The sequence below is a fragment of the Phaenicophaeus curvirostris genome, chromosome 8 (assembly GCF_032191515.1).
Source record: "Phaenicophaeus curvirostris isolate KB17595 chromosome 8, BPBGC_Pcur_1.0, whole genome shotgun sequence".
Lineage (NCBI taxonomy): Eukaryota > Metazoa > Chordata > Aves > Cuculiformes > Cuculidae > Phaenicophaeus > Phaenicophaeus curvirostris.
The window spans coordinates 33790124-33807738 of record NC_091399.1 but is presented as its reverse complement, the minus strand read 5'-3'; the positions used below and the strand labels follow the sequence as shown (position 1 = coordinate 33807738).

At 55.8% G+C, this 17615-nt stretch overlaps 1 protein-coding gene across 5 annotated transcripts; it reads right to left on the bottom strand.

The window, feature by feature from the left end:
* Positions 1–616: 616 nt before the first annotated feature.
* Positions 617–16683, bottom strand: ACOT11 (acyl-CoA thioesterase 11). 5 transcript variants are annotated; one of them, XM_069863176.1, is made up of 19 exons: positions 16392–16683; positions 16093–16145; positions 11856–11931; positions 10147–10345; positions 9177–9246; positions 7232–7282; positions 5928–5988; positions 5590–5691; positions 4758–4893; positions 4307–4463; positions 3838–3957; positions 3612–3756; positions 2623–2678; positions 2437–2503; positions 2280–2363; positions 2035–2168; positions 1600–1731; positions 1398–1524; positions 617–1294 (listed from the first exon to the last, which is right to left on the bottom strand). In XM_069863176.1, the coding sequence occupies exons 3-19, from the start codon at positions 11916–11918 to the stop codon at positions 1148–1150; spliced, it is 1851 nt and encodes a 616-aa protein (XP_069719277.1). In that variant the 5' UTR covers positions 11919–11931; positions 16093–16145; positions 16392–16683; the 3' UTR covers positions 617–1147. The 5 variants fall into 5 exon arrangements, with proteins under 5 accessions (XP_069719277.1, XP_069719274.1, XP_069719276.1 ...); XM_069863173.1 differs by lacking the exon at positions 16093–16145; XM_069863175.1 differs by lacking the exons at positions 16093–16145; positions 16392–16683 and adding an exon at positions 12171–12205.
* Positions 16684–17615: the final 932 nt, after the last annotated feature.

Sequence of the window (17615 nt, the reverse complement as noted above, 5' to 3'; positions counted from 1 at the left end):
TTTCCCTTCCCAGCCGGCAGCAAGCCTTTCGGAAACCTCAATGCCACCAGCAAAGCTGTGGCTGTGTGACCCAGGAAAGCCTGGAAAGGGGCTCTCAGCTGGCCTCTGGCTGGCGGCAGCCATCCCCTGGGGTCTGACTGATGAGCAGCAATTCTACCACCACGTGCTGCGTTTTGGTGGCTTTCCTGGAACATCTCAGGGAGAAGCAGGTTGGCAGCAAGGTTTTTGCAGTGATCCTAACCCCATCCTCTGCTGCTGCAGACACTGAAAAAGCTCCGTGCTGCCGTCAGGGCGTCTGGGAGGGGGAAATACCCCTGGAGGCACTCAGATCATTAGTGCTCAAGGCAATTAGGGATGGGTATCAAAGCCTTTGAGGCTTGTTTTCAGCATCTCCCTGCACCTACTCTCCATGTCCTCAGCAACCTTTCTCAGACTTAGAAAAACAAGATTTGAACACTCCCATTCCTGCAATGCACATTCCTGCCTCAAATGACAATGTCCCCGCTCTCCACCATGTCCCTCTGAGGCAGCTCTGGCACCAGGCTGGACGTCTCTCTCATGCTCGTCTGAGAGAACAGTGAACCCCCGGAGCAGACACTCACCCAGACTGCACATAGTTTTTCTTTTAATGCACTTTTATTGCCATTCCTTCCACCACCCATGAGGTGCGATTTCACCCCAGCAGGGGTGCTTTGCCTGCCCAGGACGAGGACCAGCACCAGGCAGCTGTGAGGGGAGTGGGATGCTCCTCCAGGCCACCCTCCCTGCTTCACTGCCCCCTCTCTACCTTTGCTGCCTTCACAAGAACCAGTTTCCCCCATAAAGAAACAGTAAAAAAAAAATAAATCTGTTTTAGGAAGACTCAGGATCATATAAAGATGTAAGTAGCGTTAAGTGACGTAGAAAACCAAGTCCTGTACATCAGCTTATAAAATTTCTAAATAAAAAAAAAAAAAGGAAGAAGAGCCTTGACATGTCAGTATAAGGGGTGAGGTGGTACCGTCATGCCCTCTGCCCCCAGCCCATAGGACCTAACTGAGGCCAAAGCCCCCGGGGAGGCAGGGTCCGGTGCCTCTATCCCATGTCTCCTTCCACCACCTCGTCTGTCCATCCATCTGTCAGCAGGGGTGCCACGGCTCTAGAGGTCCTACAGCCTTACGATCAGGTCGTCCTTGTTCTTCAGCAGGAACTTCTCGCAGGCTTCAAAGGTGGCACAGAAGTTGGAGGACAGTCCTGCCACATTGGTGGTGACGTAGTTGAGGTACCCTGGTGTGGCCTGGTTGTAGTAAGCCACCTGCAAGGGACAGGAGATGGTTAATAGGGGAACAGGGGGATGGGGGAGCCTCCCCAGAGGGGTGCAGGCAGCACCGGCCCGTGGTGTCGCCACAGCATCTCACCTTGCTTGTTTCCTCTGACTCCAGCCAAATGCAGAAGCCAGAGCAGAGAGTCTCCCCGCGTGTGAAGTCGGCGCTGGCGGGGTGGGTGGGCAGTGTCACTGACCGAAAGGCCACCACGTAGGGATCCCTGGGGAAGAGAGAGCCCGGTGAGCGGCACAGCCCGGCTGGCGGACAGCAGGGGGTCAGGGGCAGGGGTGGTTACCCCTTGCTGCAGGGTTTTCGTCGGGATGCCAGGATGACGAAGTCCTGGGGCTTGTTCTCACAACTGAGCGTCTGGCTCACCACATGGTAGATCATGTCATCGTCATCTACTTGCTGGACGATTTCAGCACTCCTGAGAGGCAGAAGGTGACCAGTCAGAGAAACCCTGCTGTGGCCTCCCAGTCTGGGAGCTTACACATTTATAGCCCAGCACCACATCCAAAGTATTTACGGGGACTCAAACTAGATGTTTTCTGCGGGAAAGTGTAGCCACTAGCCCAGGTGGAGCAGGGACAAGGTTGCACAGTGAAAGGTCTCTAGGACCACACAGCTACTCCCAGGAAAGCCCAAAGGGACATTCATCAACATGCCTTAAATTTCAGGATGTGGGTTTTGGAAGGGGCCAGGTGGCCCCAGCCAGCCCCGCAGCACTCACGCGTAGTGGCTGTCCCACTCGTGCCGTCGCCGCAGGTCCGAGAGCAGGAAGAAGGCTCGGCTGGCAGCAATGTGCACTGACATCTCAATGCGGAAGGAGAGGAACTTGTCCTCCTCCAGCGTGTACATCCGCACCTTGGGGAACAGCGGGCATGGGCTGGGACACATTCACCACCACCGAACCCCTGGGTTACCCACACTTTGAGGGTGAGAAGCAGCTTAGGGGGAAAGGGCAGGGTTTAGTACCTTCTCCTTTTCTCTGGCGAGGGCCCAGTTCGTTTTGGCTACGAGCGTCTTCAGCGCAGAGACATTGTTGTAGCTCAGATAAACCTGGGGCAGAGGCAGCAGGTCAGGGGCAAGAAGGGGGGCAGGAGGCAGTGGCTCCTGCAGGGCAGCATCTTACCTTGTTGCTTTGGTCCCAGGGCACAGAGAGTGGCACCTCGGTCTGTTTGCAGGAGACAACGTATTTTCTGCAGAAAGGAACATTTTCCTTTACGGTGGAACACAAACCACCCACAGATTGTCCCTGCATCCCAGTGCCGAGCCCCTCTCTCCTCCCTCCTCCATCCTTCCAGCTTTTTTCACTCACCGGTCCAGCCGAATTTTTTTCCTAGCACTGGCTTCTCTGTACCTCCTCTCTCCATCCTGATAAATGGGAAAAAAACATTATGTTAATAGGAAAAGGCTGTGTGTGTGTGCAGGGAAACCCAGGTATCTTTCTAGGAATGGGTGAAATGTTCAGCAGTGAAAAGCCCCTCCACTCACAGGCTGTGCTGGCAGCAGTGGTTAGTGATTAACTGTGAGCTATTTCAGCATCACTACTGCTCGCTGTGATCAAGCGGTGGGCATCGACACATTAAGAAAAACCCCTTGCTGCAGCTGCAGAGCTGCAAACAGCTGCTGAAACACAAATCATGTCCTCTAGCACTGCAAATATTCCTTCCTGGGGAAATAAACCCCCCAAAAAGCAGCTTATTTCAAAGAAAGCACTAGCACAGTGCTTTAAAGCAGGCAGAGAGGAAGTTTCATGGTGTCTGGCTCTGGCTGTGAGATGATTTCCCGCAGGGTCAGGGAAGAGTCCTAGTTTTAAGGCACAAAAAAATCAGGTAGGTGGGCACAGATCAGCCAAGACAAAAGTGATGCTGTTGCTCGCTCACGCTAGTGTGTGCCCCAAGACACGCGGGCGGGTTTTTTATTGCCGTGTTCCAGTGACAGATTTTTCTCAAATATTTGGATCCAAGCAAGTTATGGATTAGAATGCTTTCAAAGGTAAAAACAACCTAAAAGCTTTGCATCCTTTTCCCTAAATTATAGAAAAGATGAGCTCAAACTTGCAGGCAGTATTGTTAGGACTTGCGTGGCTAATACATCTCCATCCCTGTACGAGCAACTGGTTTATTTTGTTATTATGTAAACTGAGCAACCAAATTAATACACTTGCTATTGAGCAGTTTCATTTCCATCATCATAAAACTGCATTTGTTTTGCTGTGAATCTGAGAGCCCCTTGGGGCTAAGCAGGATTCCCAGGGGTCCCATGACACTGTGGTGGGGAAAAGTGAGGCATTCCCGTTCTTACCCCTGGCTCAGGTGCCACCATCGGCAGAGTGCGGGGCTGCCCTTCTTGGTCCAGCACAACGAAGGTCATGAAGGCGCTGTTGATGTGCCTTCGGCTGACAGACATCTCCTGGCCGTAAGCCTCGGCACAGACCCCCACCTCCATGCTGGGTAAAGGGGAGACAAGAATGGGTGAGGGTAGGAAGAGTGGGAGAGTGGGATGGGGACCCCCCGCTGCCGGCACCCACCTGTTTTTGAAGGCGTTGTTGACGATGGCTTTGAGCACCAGGCGGTCCCCAACTTGCGATGGTCCCCGAAAGTGGAACATCTCGATAGCCCGCAGCGTGGGGTGGGCATGGCACAGTCGGCTGAAGCCGGGTAAGGTGTTACCTCCTGGCCACGGCAGCCTGGCAGCCCTGCACACCCTCCCCAACCAAGCCCACACCAAGGAGACCCCCAAAAATGTCACCCCTGGATTTCAGCTGCCAAAACCAGCCATGAGAAGGGACAATATGCAGACCCCAGTGAGTGTGAAGCATTTCCTGGGGTCCTCCAGCACCATATACCTGTGGGCCTCCCTCACACAGAGGAGATGTGCTGGTAACCGTCCCTTTGGACATGTCCTACAACCCATATGTGGTCTACCCAGGTGCTTCCCTGGTTGTGTGTCCCCTCCGGGCGCACCACACACACACACTGAACCCCCCGCCGGGTCACCTGGCTGCGATGGTGGCCACGTTCTCCATCCAGGCCATGATCTGCCCACCAAAGGTGTTGCCCTGGTGGTTGGCGTGTGGGGGCAGCACCAGCTCCACGCTCTCTACTCGTGTTTTCTCCGCCGGCACCACCACACTGCCATCCCGCGTTTCCAGCTCTGCCACGGCAGAACAAGAGGGTTGAACGTGCCGGTCAGCCAGCGGGACAGCCGCTCGCAGCCCCCCACCAGCCTTTGCCTCCGCTCCCCATGGCCGCCCCCCAACTACACCAACCTCCACCTCCTCCTGGCGTGGAGTCCCAGTGGTGGGGCTGATCCTTACCCCTGCACAGCCAGCCAGAGGATTCCCTGGTGATCACCCTCCTTCCCTCCCAGCATCCCACCGAAGGAGGAGGATGTTACTGGTGGGTGATGGAAGGGGAGGCTGGAAGCCCAGGCTGTGAGACACGGTACCACTTTCACGGGCGCTGCGGGTGAGGAGGTCCTTGAGGGTGTCCTTGTGGACGAGCCGCATGCGGCGGCGCTCGGCAGCGATGCTGTACTCGATCTTCTCCTCCTCTGTCTGAGGGGTCAGCGGCTTCAGCTTCACCTACAAAGTGGACATGGGTGCCCTGCTGCAGGTGAAGCTCCTTAGGATGCCGGCACACACTCCCACATCCCACCATGTGTGTGTTGGAGCCAGCTCTGCTCCTCCTAGGCTATCTTATAGCTGCTCATGGAGGGGCCGGAAGGCAAAGAGCTCCAATAGCCAGATAGGGATCCCCTGGGAGGTGTGATACAGCAGGAATCACCACAGATGCCAAGGAGCCGTCCCACAGCACCGACAGGGAGTTACATCCCTGCCCTCCCTGAGCACAGAGGAGGAAATGGCAACAGTGGGCAGGTGTCCTCCACACCCAGAGCGGGGCCAAGACCCCCAGCACCCCATTGTGCACTAACACACATGGGATAAGGGGTCACTGACCCTATCATGTGCAAATAGCTAGAAAGCTTTTTCATGGAAAGGGTCATTGGGCACTGGAACAGGCTGCCCAGGGAGGGGGCACACCTTCCCTGGAGGTGTTTAAGGGAGGGGTGGATGAGGTGCTGAGGGTCATGGTTTAGTGATTGATGGGAGTGGTTGGACTCGATGATCCGGTGGGTCTTTTCCAACCTGGTGATTCTATGATCCTATGATTCTATGAAAGCGACGGCACATGCCATGAAGAAAAGCCCAGCTCAGCCTGGCTCTCCCTCCAGAGGCCACTTCCTTTGTGCAGGGGCCACCTGAGCTGCCGACACTCACCTTGCTGCCAGAAGGGCTCTGTGCCACAAAGGTGGCGTACGCCTTGCAGATGCTGCAGTGCTTCCCGCTGCACAGGTCTTCATAGCTCACCTGGATGCCCACCTGGAAAAGGCACAGCACCCTTGAGAGCAGGCTCTGCTCCCTGGGCACCCACATCCTACCCAGCACCCCCTGCCAGACCATCAGGAAGGGATCAGCACTTGGGATTAAAGCTGGGAACAGTTGGAGGATTTGGATATTTCACCACGGTGAACAGGCGTGCATGACAGGTGGGGACGGGCACACGGTGAGTGGATAGGGACAGGGGTTGGGGTGAAGCCTGGGGGTGTCACACCAACCTCCATGCTGGAGTTAAAGGCTCGGTTCACTTTGGCTTTGATGTTGACAACTTGCCCAACGCTGAAAGACAGAAAGAGGAGAAAGCGCGCAGGGGTTACTGTGGGATGACAGCCTGTGGTTACCCAGCACACGTGTGGGCACCGAGGGGCTCCTCACTGAGGTGCCACAGAGTTCCAGCTCACCACCTGCAGTGGTAGGGGCTGCCTGGGACAGTGGGGACACGCTGGGATGGCCAGCAGGACACGGATCTCCATAGATGTGGGAGCCTACAGGTGTACAGCTCAGTGGTGAGATGTCACCTTTGAGCATCTGTGTGCAAACGGGTCCCGAGGTCCAGGGTGCTGCCAGGAGGGGTGCAGAGGTGCCTGAGGCTTGCTTTCTACCCCCTGCCATGTGGGCATGCATGCTCCTGCCAGAGCAAACGGCTCCTCTGACCTCACACGCATTGTCCTGCACAATGGGGCACTCGTGGGGCCTCTCCACAGGCCCTCGACCAGCAGCAACAGCCCTAAAGCTGCAGGCACCTGGACTGCTCCTGTCTCTCCTCTCCAGGGCCTCCCAGCAATGGACGCTTTGGGATGCTGGGAGATGCCAGGAGGCAGGATCGTGCCAGGGACATTTTGCACCAACTCTTAGATGACGCATCTGCTGGCAGCACACTGCTGCTCGCAGAATCCAGGTGCTCTCCTCTGCGCCTTCAGTATGCTTCAGAGTAAACACACAGAAACAGCTTCAGCTCTGCAGCCTAACCTACTCCAGGCCACTACCAACCAAATAAGCAAATGCAGCTTATGGGTAACCCCAACAGGAAAGAGAGTCTTTAACAAATGCTTTATTAAATAAGAAATATTCCTCATCCCTTAAAAGAGACCAATGCTAGAAAACTCAGTGGAGAAATAAGCCCTAGGACTGCCACTGCAGGTTTTGCACTGTAGAGGGCTCAAAACTAGAAATGAGGAGGAGTCAGCATGTGCTTGAGCACCGTAACTTTCCCCTTGCCCCCACACATCACTTCTGGCTTCAAATGACCATAATCATCTTGGCTGTTTGACAAGCTTCGCACGTTGGCTCTGGCTGGAGCAGGGGCAGCACAAGGCTGGGACGATGCCCCTGGCTGTCCCCTAGAAAGGATCCCGGGCACAGTGGCAACTCTGCACCCGCTGTGGCTTGTCAAAACGTTAGTGGGGTTATGTGAGTAGCCTCCGTGCACCTTCCAGGCCGTGCTATGTCAGTGGGGTTAATGCTCCCAACTCACGGCAGCGCTATGCTAGGCCAGCTGCTCTAGGGCTGCAAACCTCCGTACCAGACACCGCTCTTCCCGTCCTGCTGCCCAGGAGGGTTTATATACGACTGGCTGGTGTGAAAAGAAAAAGCAAGATGGGGAAAGGGTTAGAGATGTTGAGAGCAGAGGCACAGAGAGGCTGGAGCATGGATGCTCTGGCTGGATTTGCAGCAAGGGGTGTACAATAGCAGCGGTCCAGGCAGGCATGCTGGCAGGCCTGTCTGCCCATATTACAACCCCCAAAACACTTTATCCTCTCTCTCCTTATCAAACAGCACAAGTTGGTGCCATAAAAGCCACATGAATCCACTTGCAGCCCTCCTGGGAGGTCGCACTTCTACAGGACAGGGCTGAGGGATGGGGAGCATCTGATGCCCAGCTGGTGAGTTTTTAAGTCCGAGATGGTTTGGGGGCCTCTCCTTTGCAGAGGGAGGGTGGCTGAAAGCACAAACAGCTGGGCAAGGAAGACAGCAGACAGCAAACACTGCCCGCAGCTGCCTCTGCCCTCTAACAGCTCTGCACGAGATTCCCATGTGCAGAGCATTATGCTGGACCACAGCAAGCGGGGTCTGAGCCAGGAGCAGCACAAACACCTGATCCCTTGCAGCGGTGCCCAGAGGGGTGAATGCCTTGCAGCATTTGATTTAATGCTCTGGAGCAGGGCTCAGGTCCATCCTCCTGCTTCCAAAACCCACGGAGAAAAGCTTCCTGGGCAAAGGGGCAGCCGTGTGGTGCTAGGCATGATACTCAATGAGCCACACAATGCAGAGCATCAGCCCCTACAGTGCCACCTCTGCTGGTGTCACACAGGGCTGTGCCACATCCCCACACCGTGACTTTGGCACAGTCAAGCCACAGGGTGATGGTCAGCTCATTCTCGCTGACCTGCCAGCACCAAAATGTGAGATGGTGAAAGAGGGAGTTTAGCATTTCCTGGGGATGGCAGTGAAATACAAAAGTGAGTGGAACTTCCCAGCGCCAAACAAATCATGTCACAACCTGAGACCCCAGCGCCAGCCCCGGGCACCCACAGCTGATCTCGGCACCAGCAGCCAGACCCACACAGTAAGGAGCAGCTAGGCAGCACAGATCCTACACTGCACGGCTTGCTCATCAGGCCAAGCCTTTGGCCAGCAGGACCTCAAGGAACAGGGGTGCAAAACCCCCTACTGCTGACACATGGACACAACAAAACCCTGGGTGCAACAAAACCCTGTGGAACCCTCCACCCTGGATGGTACCCAGGGTGGAGGAAGACGGGCATCCCCCTGCATGAGGGAAATGGGGGCTCCGAGAGATGAATAAAGGCAGCTGGCAGCACCTGGGTTTACTGGGGGTGGTAAGCAGGGAGACCACCCTGGCCATGTACGACCTAACCCGTTGGAAATGCTCATGTTGTCCCCTGCAAAGCAGCGGCACAGGGGCTGTGTGTCAAGGTGGGCAGCACTCCAGGTATTCCCGGACAAGCCTGGGAGGGGAGTTGGACTGGGCAAAGCTCACCCTGGTGCATCTCACAAAGGGACACCCAGGGAGGCAATGCTCTTCTTCCCCCAGGTGCCCCATGGGTGTGTGGATGATCCCCGCCACAAAGCAGCTGCCCACGTGGCTGCTACAGAGGCACCATTTGTAAGATTTAAGTTTCCCAGAGCACAGAGTTGTTCCTTGAACAAAGTCGGGGAGGAGCTGGGGTCAGGGAAAATACTGGGAAGCCAACCCAGCAGGAGCTCCCCAGGCAACCAGACAGCAGATAAATCAGAGCAGACAGCAGGTCCGCAGCCCCTCAGTGGAGACGTAGCCTCAGTCCCTGGCTGCCCTGCAAGCCTGTCACTGCCACTGCATCTCCTCCCCTCCAAGCACACTGCTCCCTGTCCTGGCTCCAGTCCCACCACCCACATTGCACCCGGCAGATGGGAAAAACCCTATCGGCCTCCCCTGCGCATGCCCTGCTGGAGCAGAGAGTATTTACCTAATGGTGTGCTCGAAATAGATATCATCCATGGAAGCTGTGACACACGGGCAGCCGGCATGTCTCTCAGCTGCAAAGGAAAAACAAACTACATCAGCTACCTGCAGCAACACGCTGAGCATGTAATGGGCACGCGTGTTCCTCTGCCCTGCAGACGCTGTCTTGTGACACCAGAGAAACTCTGGTCGGTGTCCCTTTCCCTGCCATGTTTGCAGGGAATGAGAGCAGGGTCTGGGGTTTCTCCTCTCCATAGCAGTGCGGGTTTGCCAGTGTCTTACATTTTTGGAGAGTGCGCTGTACCTAGGAGGCAAGCTGCCCTGCTGTTTGCCTTCCCTTGATGCTTTCAGCTGCTGCAGGGATGCACAGGCAGCTGATATCATCTCTCTACACACAGCAAGTATTTTAAAGCTGTCTTACCATTCCAGCTTTCCCTTGGGACTCCAAGAATCTTGAGCTGCAAAACTGCCCTATGTACCTCATCAAACTGTAAAACTGCACCCTTTTTCCTGTCATAACCTCTCTGTGCTCGGCCACCCACAGCGTGCTTGGCAGAGCAGCCGATCCTGTGAGTTCCATTGCTTCTCACTGAGTGGAGTTGCTCAGCCCCATCTGGCAGAGTTCCCTGGTCGCTACCGGGATGCCAGCAACGTCACCGGTCCAGTCTTGCCGTGCCCTGCACACCAGGCTGGGAAAAGGGAGGCGTTTGGGAAAAAGCAGACATCAATTTTGATCTGTCCCCAAGCAAGCTTGCGTGCTGCAGCGCATGTCTCCTCCCCCTCTTGTCCTGCTCTTGTTCGCTATCTAATTACTCGGAAAAATGGTACAATGAGGTCCCCAGCTGGCGTCAGCTCCAAGGGACAGTGCTGGACCGCTGGGCATGCCACCGATAAGCTGGCTCCCAAGGACACCGCCAGGTCCCTTCCCTCCCAGCCTGGCAGGACGATGGCTCTGGTGGCAGAGGGTGGCTTACCAGAGAGGCAGGCGGCCGTGTCGATCCACTTGAGCAGCTGGCCGATGCTGAGCTCACCACGGTGGTTGGTGTGGCAGGGCAGGACCAGCTGGCTCATCTGCACCTCGGTGGGGTTGCAGGGAGGCAAAGGGCTCGCCATGGCCTCTGGCACCTCCTCCTGCTTCCCCGGCTCCCAGACACGTGGCGGAGAGGTCGAGCCCTGTGAGGAACAAGAGCTCTATTTACCCAAATGGCAGAAAATCCACCAAGAAAACAGTGGCCCGTGCAGTCACCAGGCAGAGCCAGCAGGACCTCAGCCCCACACGGTGCCAGGCAGAACCAAAACCGACCCAGCCCTTGCCAAAGATGTGATGGCAGCAACCAAAATGAAAAAAATCCTATAAAAAGATCTCTGTGGGTGATCAGTGCAGGCTTCCAGGCCATTTGTCACCCAGCCCCACCGCTTCTTCCTGAAAACCATGCAAACCCCCCTCCCAAAGTCAATCATTCTTTGGGAAGAAATTTTGCTCTCCCAGCTGCTTCATTCTTAGGATGCAGCAACAAAAGTTTTGTGCTCCCAGGGCTTGCACCCATGGCTGGGCATGCAGCAACGCTCCACACCTTCCACCAACACCTCCCTCTGCCAAAGGAAACAAGAAAAGCAGTTTTTCCTGGCTGGGGCAAGCAGAGGGAAGGGAAAACATCCTTGGTTTGCAGTTGTTTGTGCAGTTAAATACAGTTCTGATGGGCTTCTTAGTTTGCTGGGCACAGAGCCACCCCTGCCTACCACCCCAGCAGGAGGTGGGCTGGAAGAGAAGGCTGGTATTGCGACTATGCCGACAGAAAAAATAGCTGATTAGAAGTCAAGTGAGCTGTGTTACACAAGGGGGTGAACTCAGTTAGCCCGGTGAGTAATTGAGGAGACATGAGGAGCCGTCTGGGCTTCATTACAGCCCTTCCTTCCGCTTTCTGCCCTCACTGTGTCTCCCATTTACAGCTCTTGTTCAAGAGCCCTGTTGCAGCAGCTTCTTTGCCCTTTGGTTTGCCCAGCTTCTTTTAAAGATGGGTTTATGCTGAAAACGAAGCTTTCCCGACTACCCTGATCTCACCGCATCTCAGAATAGCATTTTTCCCTAGCGGGTCTAACCTGTTTCCATAGCTACTGGTATACGACATCCCAGGAACGGCACAAACCTCAGCTTAGCAGAGACGGTGGCGAACACGGCAAGCCAGGCTGACGGCAAAGGCCCCCCCACCCCACAACAACGAAACCCAGGCCATCGGAGCCCCTCCCGCAGACTCCAAACCCCTTTGTGAACCTCCTGTGCTGTTTCCCAGCGCGCTGAGGTGCCTGCACAAGTACCACAGAGCTATTTCGGGAAGCCAGCAGGCTCTGAGGCACGAGCCAGCAATGCAAAGAGCTCCAGAGCAGCCTGCTGCAAAGCAAGCAGCCAGTCTGGCCGGAGCTCCTGACGTTCGTTTTCCCAGTGCTTGACATTTCTGAATTTTAGGGAGAAAGCTGGCACCCCACAGGAACAGCCCTGACCCCATCGTAACCAGTAAGAGGCTGGGGATGCCAACAGGGAACTTGGGTGGAGCAGATGCAGCCAGAGCCAGTGCGGAGCTGGGAGCAGCTCTGGGCACAGGTGACATCTGCCTGGCGTTGCCTTGGTTAGTAGCCACCGGCATCACGGGGAGCCCCAGGGTTAGTTGCACAGTGTGGGGGGTACCTGGAGGCCATTGCAACAGAAGCTCAAGATCTCCTCAGGGACTACAAGATTCTCCTTGACCATTTTTAAGAGACACCTGGAAAGGAGAAGAGTCGCCCTGGTTACAGCAGGACCAGCAGAGGAGGATGATGCCGGTGGCTGTCTCCAGGCTGGATGTGTAGCAGGTGCCACCGAGCCACTGTCTGCCACCGCTGCCTGTGTGGCAGAGCGTTATGACCTGTCCCTCTGCCCCACACTGACATTCCTCCCCACGCCACTAGCCCCTTGCCAGCACCTATCTGGCAGCTACCAGAGTCGAAAGAGAGAACGGCAGACCTGGGGCTGGCACCTGCCATTCCTCAGGGGTCAGTTCCAGTCCTCACTGGCTGCAATGGAAAAGCTCCCAGCTATCTTGGGGTGCTGGACCAAGTCCAGAACATGCTGCTGTGGCCCATCTCTGAGTCAGTGACACTGCGTCAGTACTTTCCATGTTGCTACAAACTGAAGGTCCCCGAGCCAGCACAGTGACACTGCCGTGGTGACACCGCCGCAGTCACAAGACAGCCAGGAGCATATTTTTGGCAGCAGGAGGGACTCACGCTGGGCACGGGCGGTACCAGGGCAGCAAATGGGAAGTGTCCATCGTCAGAAATGCCACTGCCCCCTGCACCAGCCCCTCTGCCTGCAAAGCCCTGGCACCTCTCAAGGGCACTGGGTACCCACGGGTGCAACGTGCACTGCAACCAGGTCCTAGCAGGACACAGTGGTGGCAGTGCAAAGGAAGGCAGCGTGGGAGCTGCAGCAAAAGCAAGTTGAAGAGGCTTTATATTTACAGTTTGCTTTTAAACGTTACACTGTTGCCCTTGGGATGCCTTCAGCTGTCCCAGCAAACATCCCGCTCCCACATGGGTCCAGCAGGGCTGCTGGAGGCGGCAGCTCCTTCCTCAAGGTGCTGGATTGACTGGTTTTGGCATGGGATCAAAAAATGGAAGTTGCAGGTTTGCCTCCTGCACTGTCAGCCCTTGGTGGGAGACAGCACTGGGGCACGGCACAGCACACACCCGTTGTGGTTGGGACCAAATGAGGGTGCTGAGAGCACCAATGGATGCAAGCAGCACTGCTGAGCCATTCAAAGCCTCCCACACCTGCCTCAGCACTACCAGGCTTTGCTTTCCTGAGCCCCACAACTTCTCTGGGCTTGCTGTTGAGGTTTGGGAGCTTGCTTATGACTCACCCACTCCTGCAAGAGCCCAGTGCAAGAGTTATTCTCCTCTTTAGCAAGCTCAGTTTGCTCCCTAGGTTTGCATTCTTGAAGGCACACCGTAGCAGCAGTGGCCAGGGTGACCCTGTCACACCCCACAGCTACAGTGGCCAACATCAGAGGGCAGGTGGTTTAGGCCATACCTTGGAAACCCAAGCCTGTTCCTGGCTCTGCGCTCCCTGATTGCAATCGTGTCACCTTGTCCCCTGGGTTGGGCAAGAGAGTGGAAAAAAGAACCATCTGCTTTGCATCCACCCCTCCCACAATTTCTGAGGTGGCCCCCACCCACATTCCCACCCTGGAGCTCTGCCCTGGGAAGGGGAGCACCCCAGCCACGCGTCGCAAATGTGCTCCAGCGACCCCAACCATTCATCCAGTGGTTATTTATAGAGTATTCGGTTATCGAAACTAAGCGAGCAAGTGTCTGTCCTCATTAAAATCTTCAGCCTCACTCAACTGTCACATTTTTAAAGCTGTTGACTGATGCAGCTCTCGGGTCACCATGGCAACAGGATGCAGTACCCAGGCAATGATGCTCTTACTCTGTCACCCCTCGAGTGACCCAGTTCTACCCAAAGGAAAAAAGTTAGCATTAGGAAAAAAAAAACGTACAGCAGGATATTTTTCTTGCCTCCTGCCACGCTCACTTCCTGCACTGCTGAAGGTTTAAGGAGCCCACAGAGCAAACCGAAGGGATGGCATGGAGGGGGAGGCACCTCGAAGGCTTTGCAGATACCGATGGGGAGGGATCCTGTGGCACCCCACCACTCTCCCAGCAAGGGGTGTCCCACAGTGCCGGAGCTCCCACAAGTTCCGGGGATGATCTCTGCTGCCAAACTGGGTGCTGGCCGCTTGGGAAAGCTCCAGGAGACCACCAGCCTGGGGGAGCCTCCACTGCAAAACAACCGCAGGTCCTGCAGCCCCCAGGAAGCTGCTGGGCATGGATGCAGGAGAGTGGTTGTTCCCCCAAAGCCTTCAGTCCACTGGAAGCAGGGTGTTTCCTTTAGCCACCCTCAAGCAGCAGATGGGAGAGAGGGATGAAGCCATGGCCAGGGTCCCACGCTCTGGGTAGGGGGGGCTCTGGTCAGAGTGGAGCTGCTCCACAGCTTGAGCTACACCCTCCTTGCCCTCCTTGCCCTCCCACCACCCCACCACAGGCTCCTGAATGCCTAACCCCCATTTTTCTTCATCTGGCTCTGGTCTCCTTCCCCCACCCCAGACACTCAGCGCATGCTTACCCCTCCCTGGGAATACACAAAGAGAAAAAGGGGGAAGAAGGGGTGGGGGGGAGGACAGAAGCGGCGACAGTGAAGTTCTCATGGGGGATTATTGGTGTATAATTGAGCAATATCCATGGTAACAAGCAAATCTGCACGCGTTAAAAAATTAACCTGACCTACTTTGGGAAATTCTGCCATCTCAATAGGGCAGTGAGGGCTCTCCTTCTCCTGAGAGCTGGCCCACCAGTCCCACTGCCAGCAGTGGCCAAGTCCCAGTGCTCTCAGGGATGGGACAAGTTTTGTGCAAGGGGAAATGTCCTATCCAGCGAACGCCCACCAGAGAGTGACAGAGGAGATGCCCAGCTCACCTCCATCATCCCCTGCCCACCAGAGTGGAGTGGGGTCCATGGAAGAAGGAAGACCCATGGTGCTTTCTCAGGTGGGAGTGCTGGGTCCTTTGTGGGGCTGTCAGGATGGTAGCCCTGCTAGAACAAGTTGGACTAAATTGCCAGGTCACAGCATGGCAAGGAAAGGTTGCAGCTCCCTGTGGCAGGTCTCGGTGGGACCCCAGGAGGGTGGCTCGTCCAGAAGAAAGGACAGGGTGCCCTGTGAGTAGTATTTTTGAGACAACACATCATGCCTTCCCCAGAATTTCATGGAATGAAGCTTGGCACTGGGCCAGGAAAGTGCAAACTGAGGGCCAAGGGCAGCAGGGAGCTGTAAGGATGGTTCTGCTTATGAGGGGCTGATGGATTTACATTCCCCACCCACGGGAAACCTTCACTCAGAGCAAGCACAGCAGGAACCCCTCCAGCCCCACCGCAGAATGCTCCACCACTTGTTTCCGCACCAGGTGAAGCATCCCCAGCCTAGTGGTGCCCACAGCCTCCAGCCCCATGCATGCCCCTGCTCAGCTGCTCTATGCAGCTTCTGAGAGGCTCCTGGGAAGGCTGGTTCTGGTACGCTGGTGCAGGGGTAAAGTTCCCTCAGGGAGTGTCCCGTAGGACAAAGGTTCCCTGGAACTGCTGCCTCCAACTAAAGGTTCCCTGGAACTGCTGCCTCCAACTCAGGGGGAGAGTGAAGCCACGCAACACCTCATTACAGCCTCAAATAATGCCAGGGCCAAACTTCACAAGTGTGGGGACACAACAACATCGCTCAGCGCAGGCACCTTTGCCCTGCTGCCCACGGCTTCCCTGTGGAGGAGACTGCTGTAGCATTGAGACCACCATGGTTGAGACCATCATGGTTAAGCCCACCAAGCTGGAGACCACCATAATAAAGACCACTGCTGTCAAGACCACCATGGTTGAGAACACCACGGTGGAAGCCATGGTGGTGCAATGTTCTCCACCCCAATGGTCTCTACCCTGGTGGTCTCAACCATGGTGACCACTGTGGTTGAGGCCACGACGGTTGAGACGCCAGGGTGGGCACCACAGCGGTCTCCAACCAATCAGATGATGATCTCCCACCATGGTCAAAACCACCGCATGACATGACCACCATGGCTGAAACAACTATGGTCAAGACCAGCAGGGTGGAGACCACCACAGCATCATGCCACTCACCCCATCCGGCCACCCATGCTGCCCCAGCCAGCCCCAGTGCATTCCCCTTTCCTCCCCATGACTAGCATTCCCAGCAGCCCTGTACACACACTTCCCAACTATGTGCTCCGCCTTCTAATAGAAAAAATGCTGATTCAAGCCAGTCCCCCATCCCTCCTGGCACAATCAGAAAGCCCCGGTGGGATGTTGATGTTGCTGGCTCTCACCTGCTGTCCCCAGTACAGATGGACGGGTGCCACAGACCACGATGGAGCTTCAACTGGGCTCACAGAAAAGACCAAGGGCAAGAGGGCACCACCACGGGGGTGGGGAAAGGTGTTTTCATCCCTCCTCCTCCTGCCAGAGCTGCCCATGCTATTGCAAGCCACTACAAGCCATCACTCCACTGCCGGGCATGGAAGAGTTCACGGGCATGGAAGAGTTCACGGCAGCGCTGGACGCTGTCTGCCATTCATCCATTCCCCCCACCATGTCCCCATCACCCCCAGCTCCCTGTGTCCCTCACCTCAGCCAGAAGAAGCTGAGCATTTGCGGGTGGCGGCGAGGCGATGGCTGGCTCAGAGGAGAAGCGTCCGGACACCTGCACGTCCAGCCAGCACAGAGCGGGGTGTCTTGGCCAGGGCTGGCACAGGGCCCTGGGATGGGGCCAGCACACACCCCCACACACTCCCCTGCTTCCTTAAATGTGGTCACGCACAATTTTTCTTAAGGTAGCGCTTGGCAAATTTGCTCTTGCCTGGAAAATGGCCGGCACTCCGGAGGTTTGCACGTTGGCCGATGCTCCACTGCAGAAGCGAATGTGTGAGGCTGGCAGCAGGGCTGGGGAGCATGGCAGGAGGCACCGGCATGCTGCCAACAGCTCTGTGTGCAGCGTCCAGCGTTCTTCCTTCCATCGCTCCCTGGTGAGCAGCCCCTGAGATGGGCTTCTGGATCTCTTCCCCAGCCCCTCAGATCACCTCCTCTTCTTCCCTCATCAACCCAGCAAGGAGCACAGGGCGAGGGGCTGCTTAGCTGCTCCCCCAGCCCGCTCGGTACCAATAGCATCACATCAGCACGGGCTCCTCTGGCCCCAGTTAAACCTGCCTGAAAATACCTAGTGTTCCCCCAGAGCTGCAGGCACTGAAGTCGAGCTTGCCAACCGGGAAAGTCGGGGAAGCCTTCATAAACTTCTCCGGAGCAGCTCCAATTCAAGCAGCCACTCCCTGGCCCTGCTGCCTTTGAAGTACCTCTGACAGGGTTTATTGTTTTTTATTACAAGGAACTAAAATGCGAATTGCCATATCACCGCACTAACAATACAGCCTATTGGGTTTTCTAGGGAGATGCTGTTCTAGCTGTATTTTATTTAAGCACTTTTATAAGTGAATCTTGGTATCGAGGTACATGAGTTTGATCCAAGCTCCTCACAGGCAGAGGCAGCACAAGTGTTGCCATTGGAAAGCTAGCAGTGAAACTATTAAACAAATTCAACGGGAAATAAGGCCTCATATTTTTTGGTAAATAAGAATAACGAAGTGTTGGAAGAGAGCAAACACTCATGGTGGTCACTGAGCATCGATGTCTGATGCAGTGGGTGCTGCCTCTGCAGCTCTGTGGCCTCAGCAACCCAAATTTTAGGCTGGACATGGGAAATGCTCATCAAAAGCCCAGATGCTGGTGCAGATGGGGCAGGACACCTCAGTAGCTCTGTGAAGGCTGGCCCGGGCCAGGATGGAGCTGGTGGCCCATC

Bases quoted from the DNA above. Each gene is read 5' to 3' on its own strand.
- ACOT11 (XM_069863173.1), bottom strand. From the start codon at position 16,414: ATGCTCAGCTTCTTCTGGCTGAG. The intron at 4,894-5,589 runs GTGAGTGTCGGC...TCCACTTTGTAG, and splicing joins AGAGCCCTTCTGGCAGCAAG to GTGAAGCTGAAGCCGCTGAC. The intron at 1,525-1,599 runs GTAACCACCCCT...TCTCTTCCCCAG, and splicing joins CGAAAACCCTGCAGCAAGGG to GGATCCCTACGTGGTGGCCT.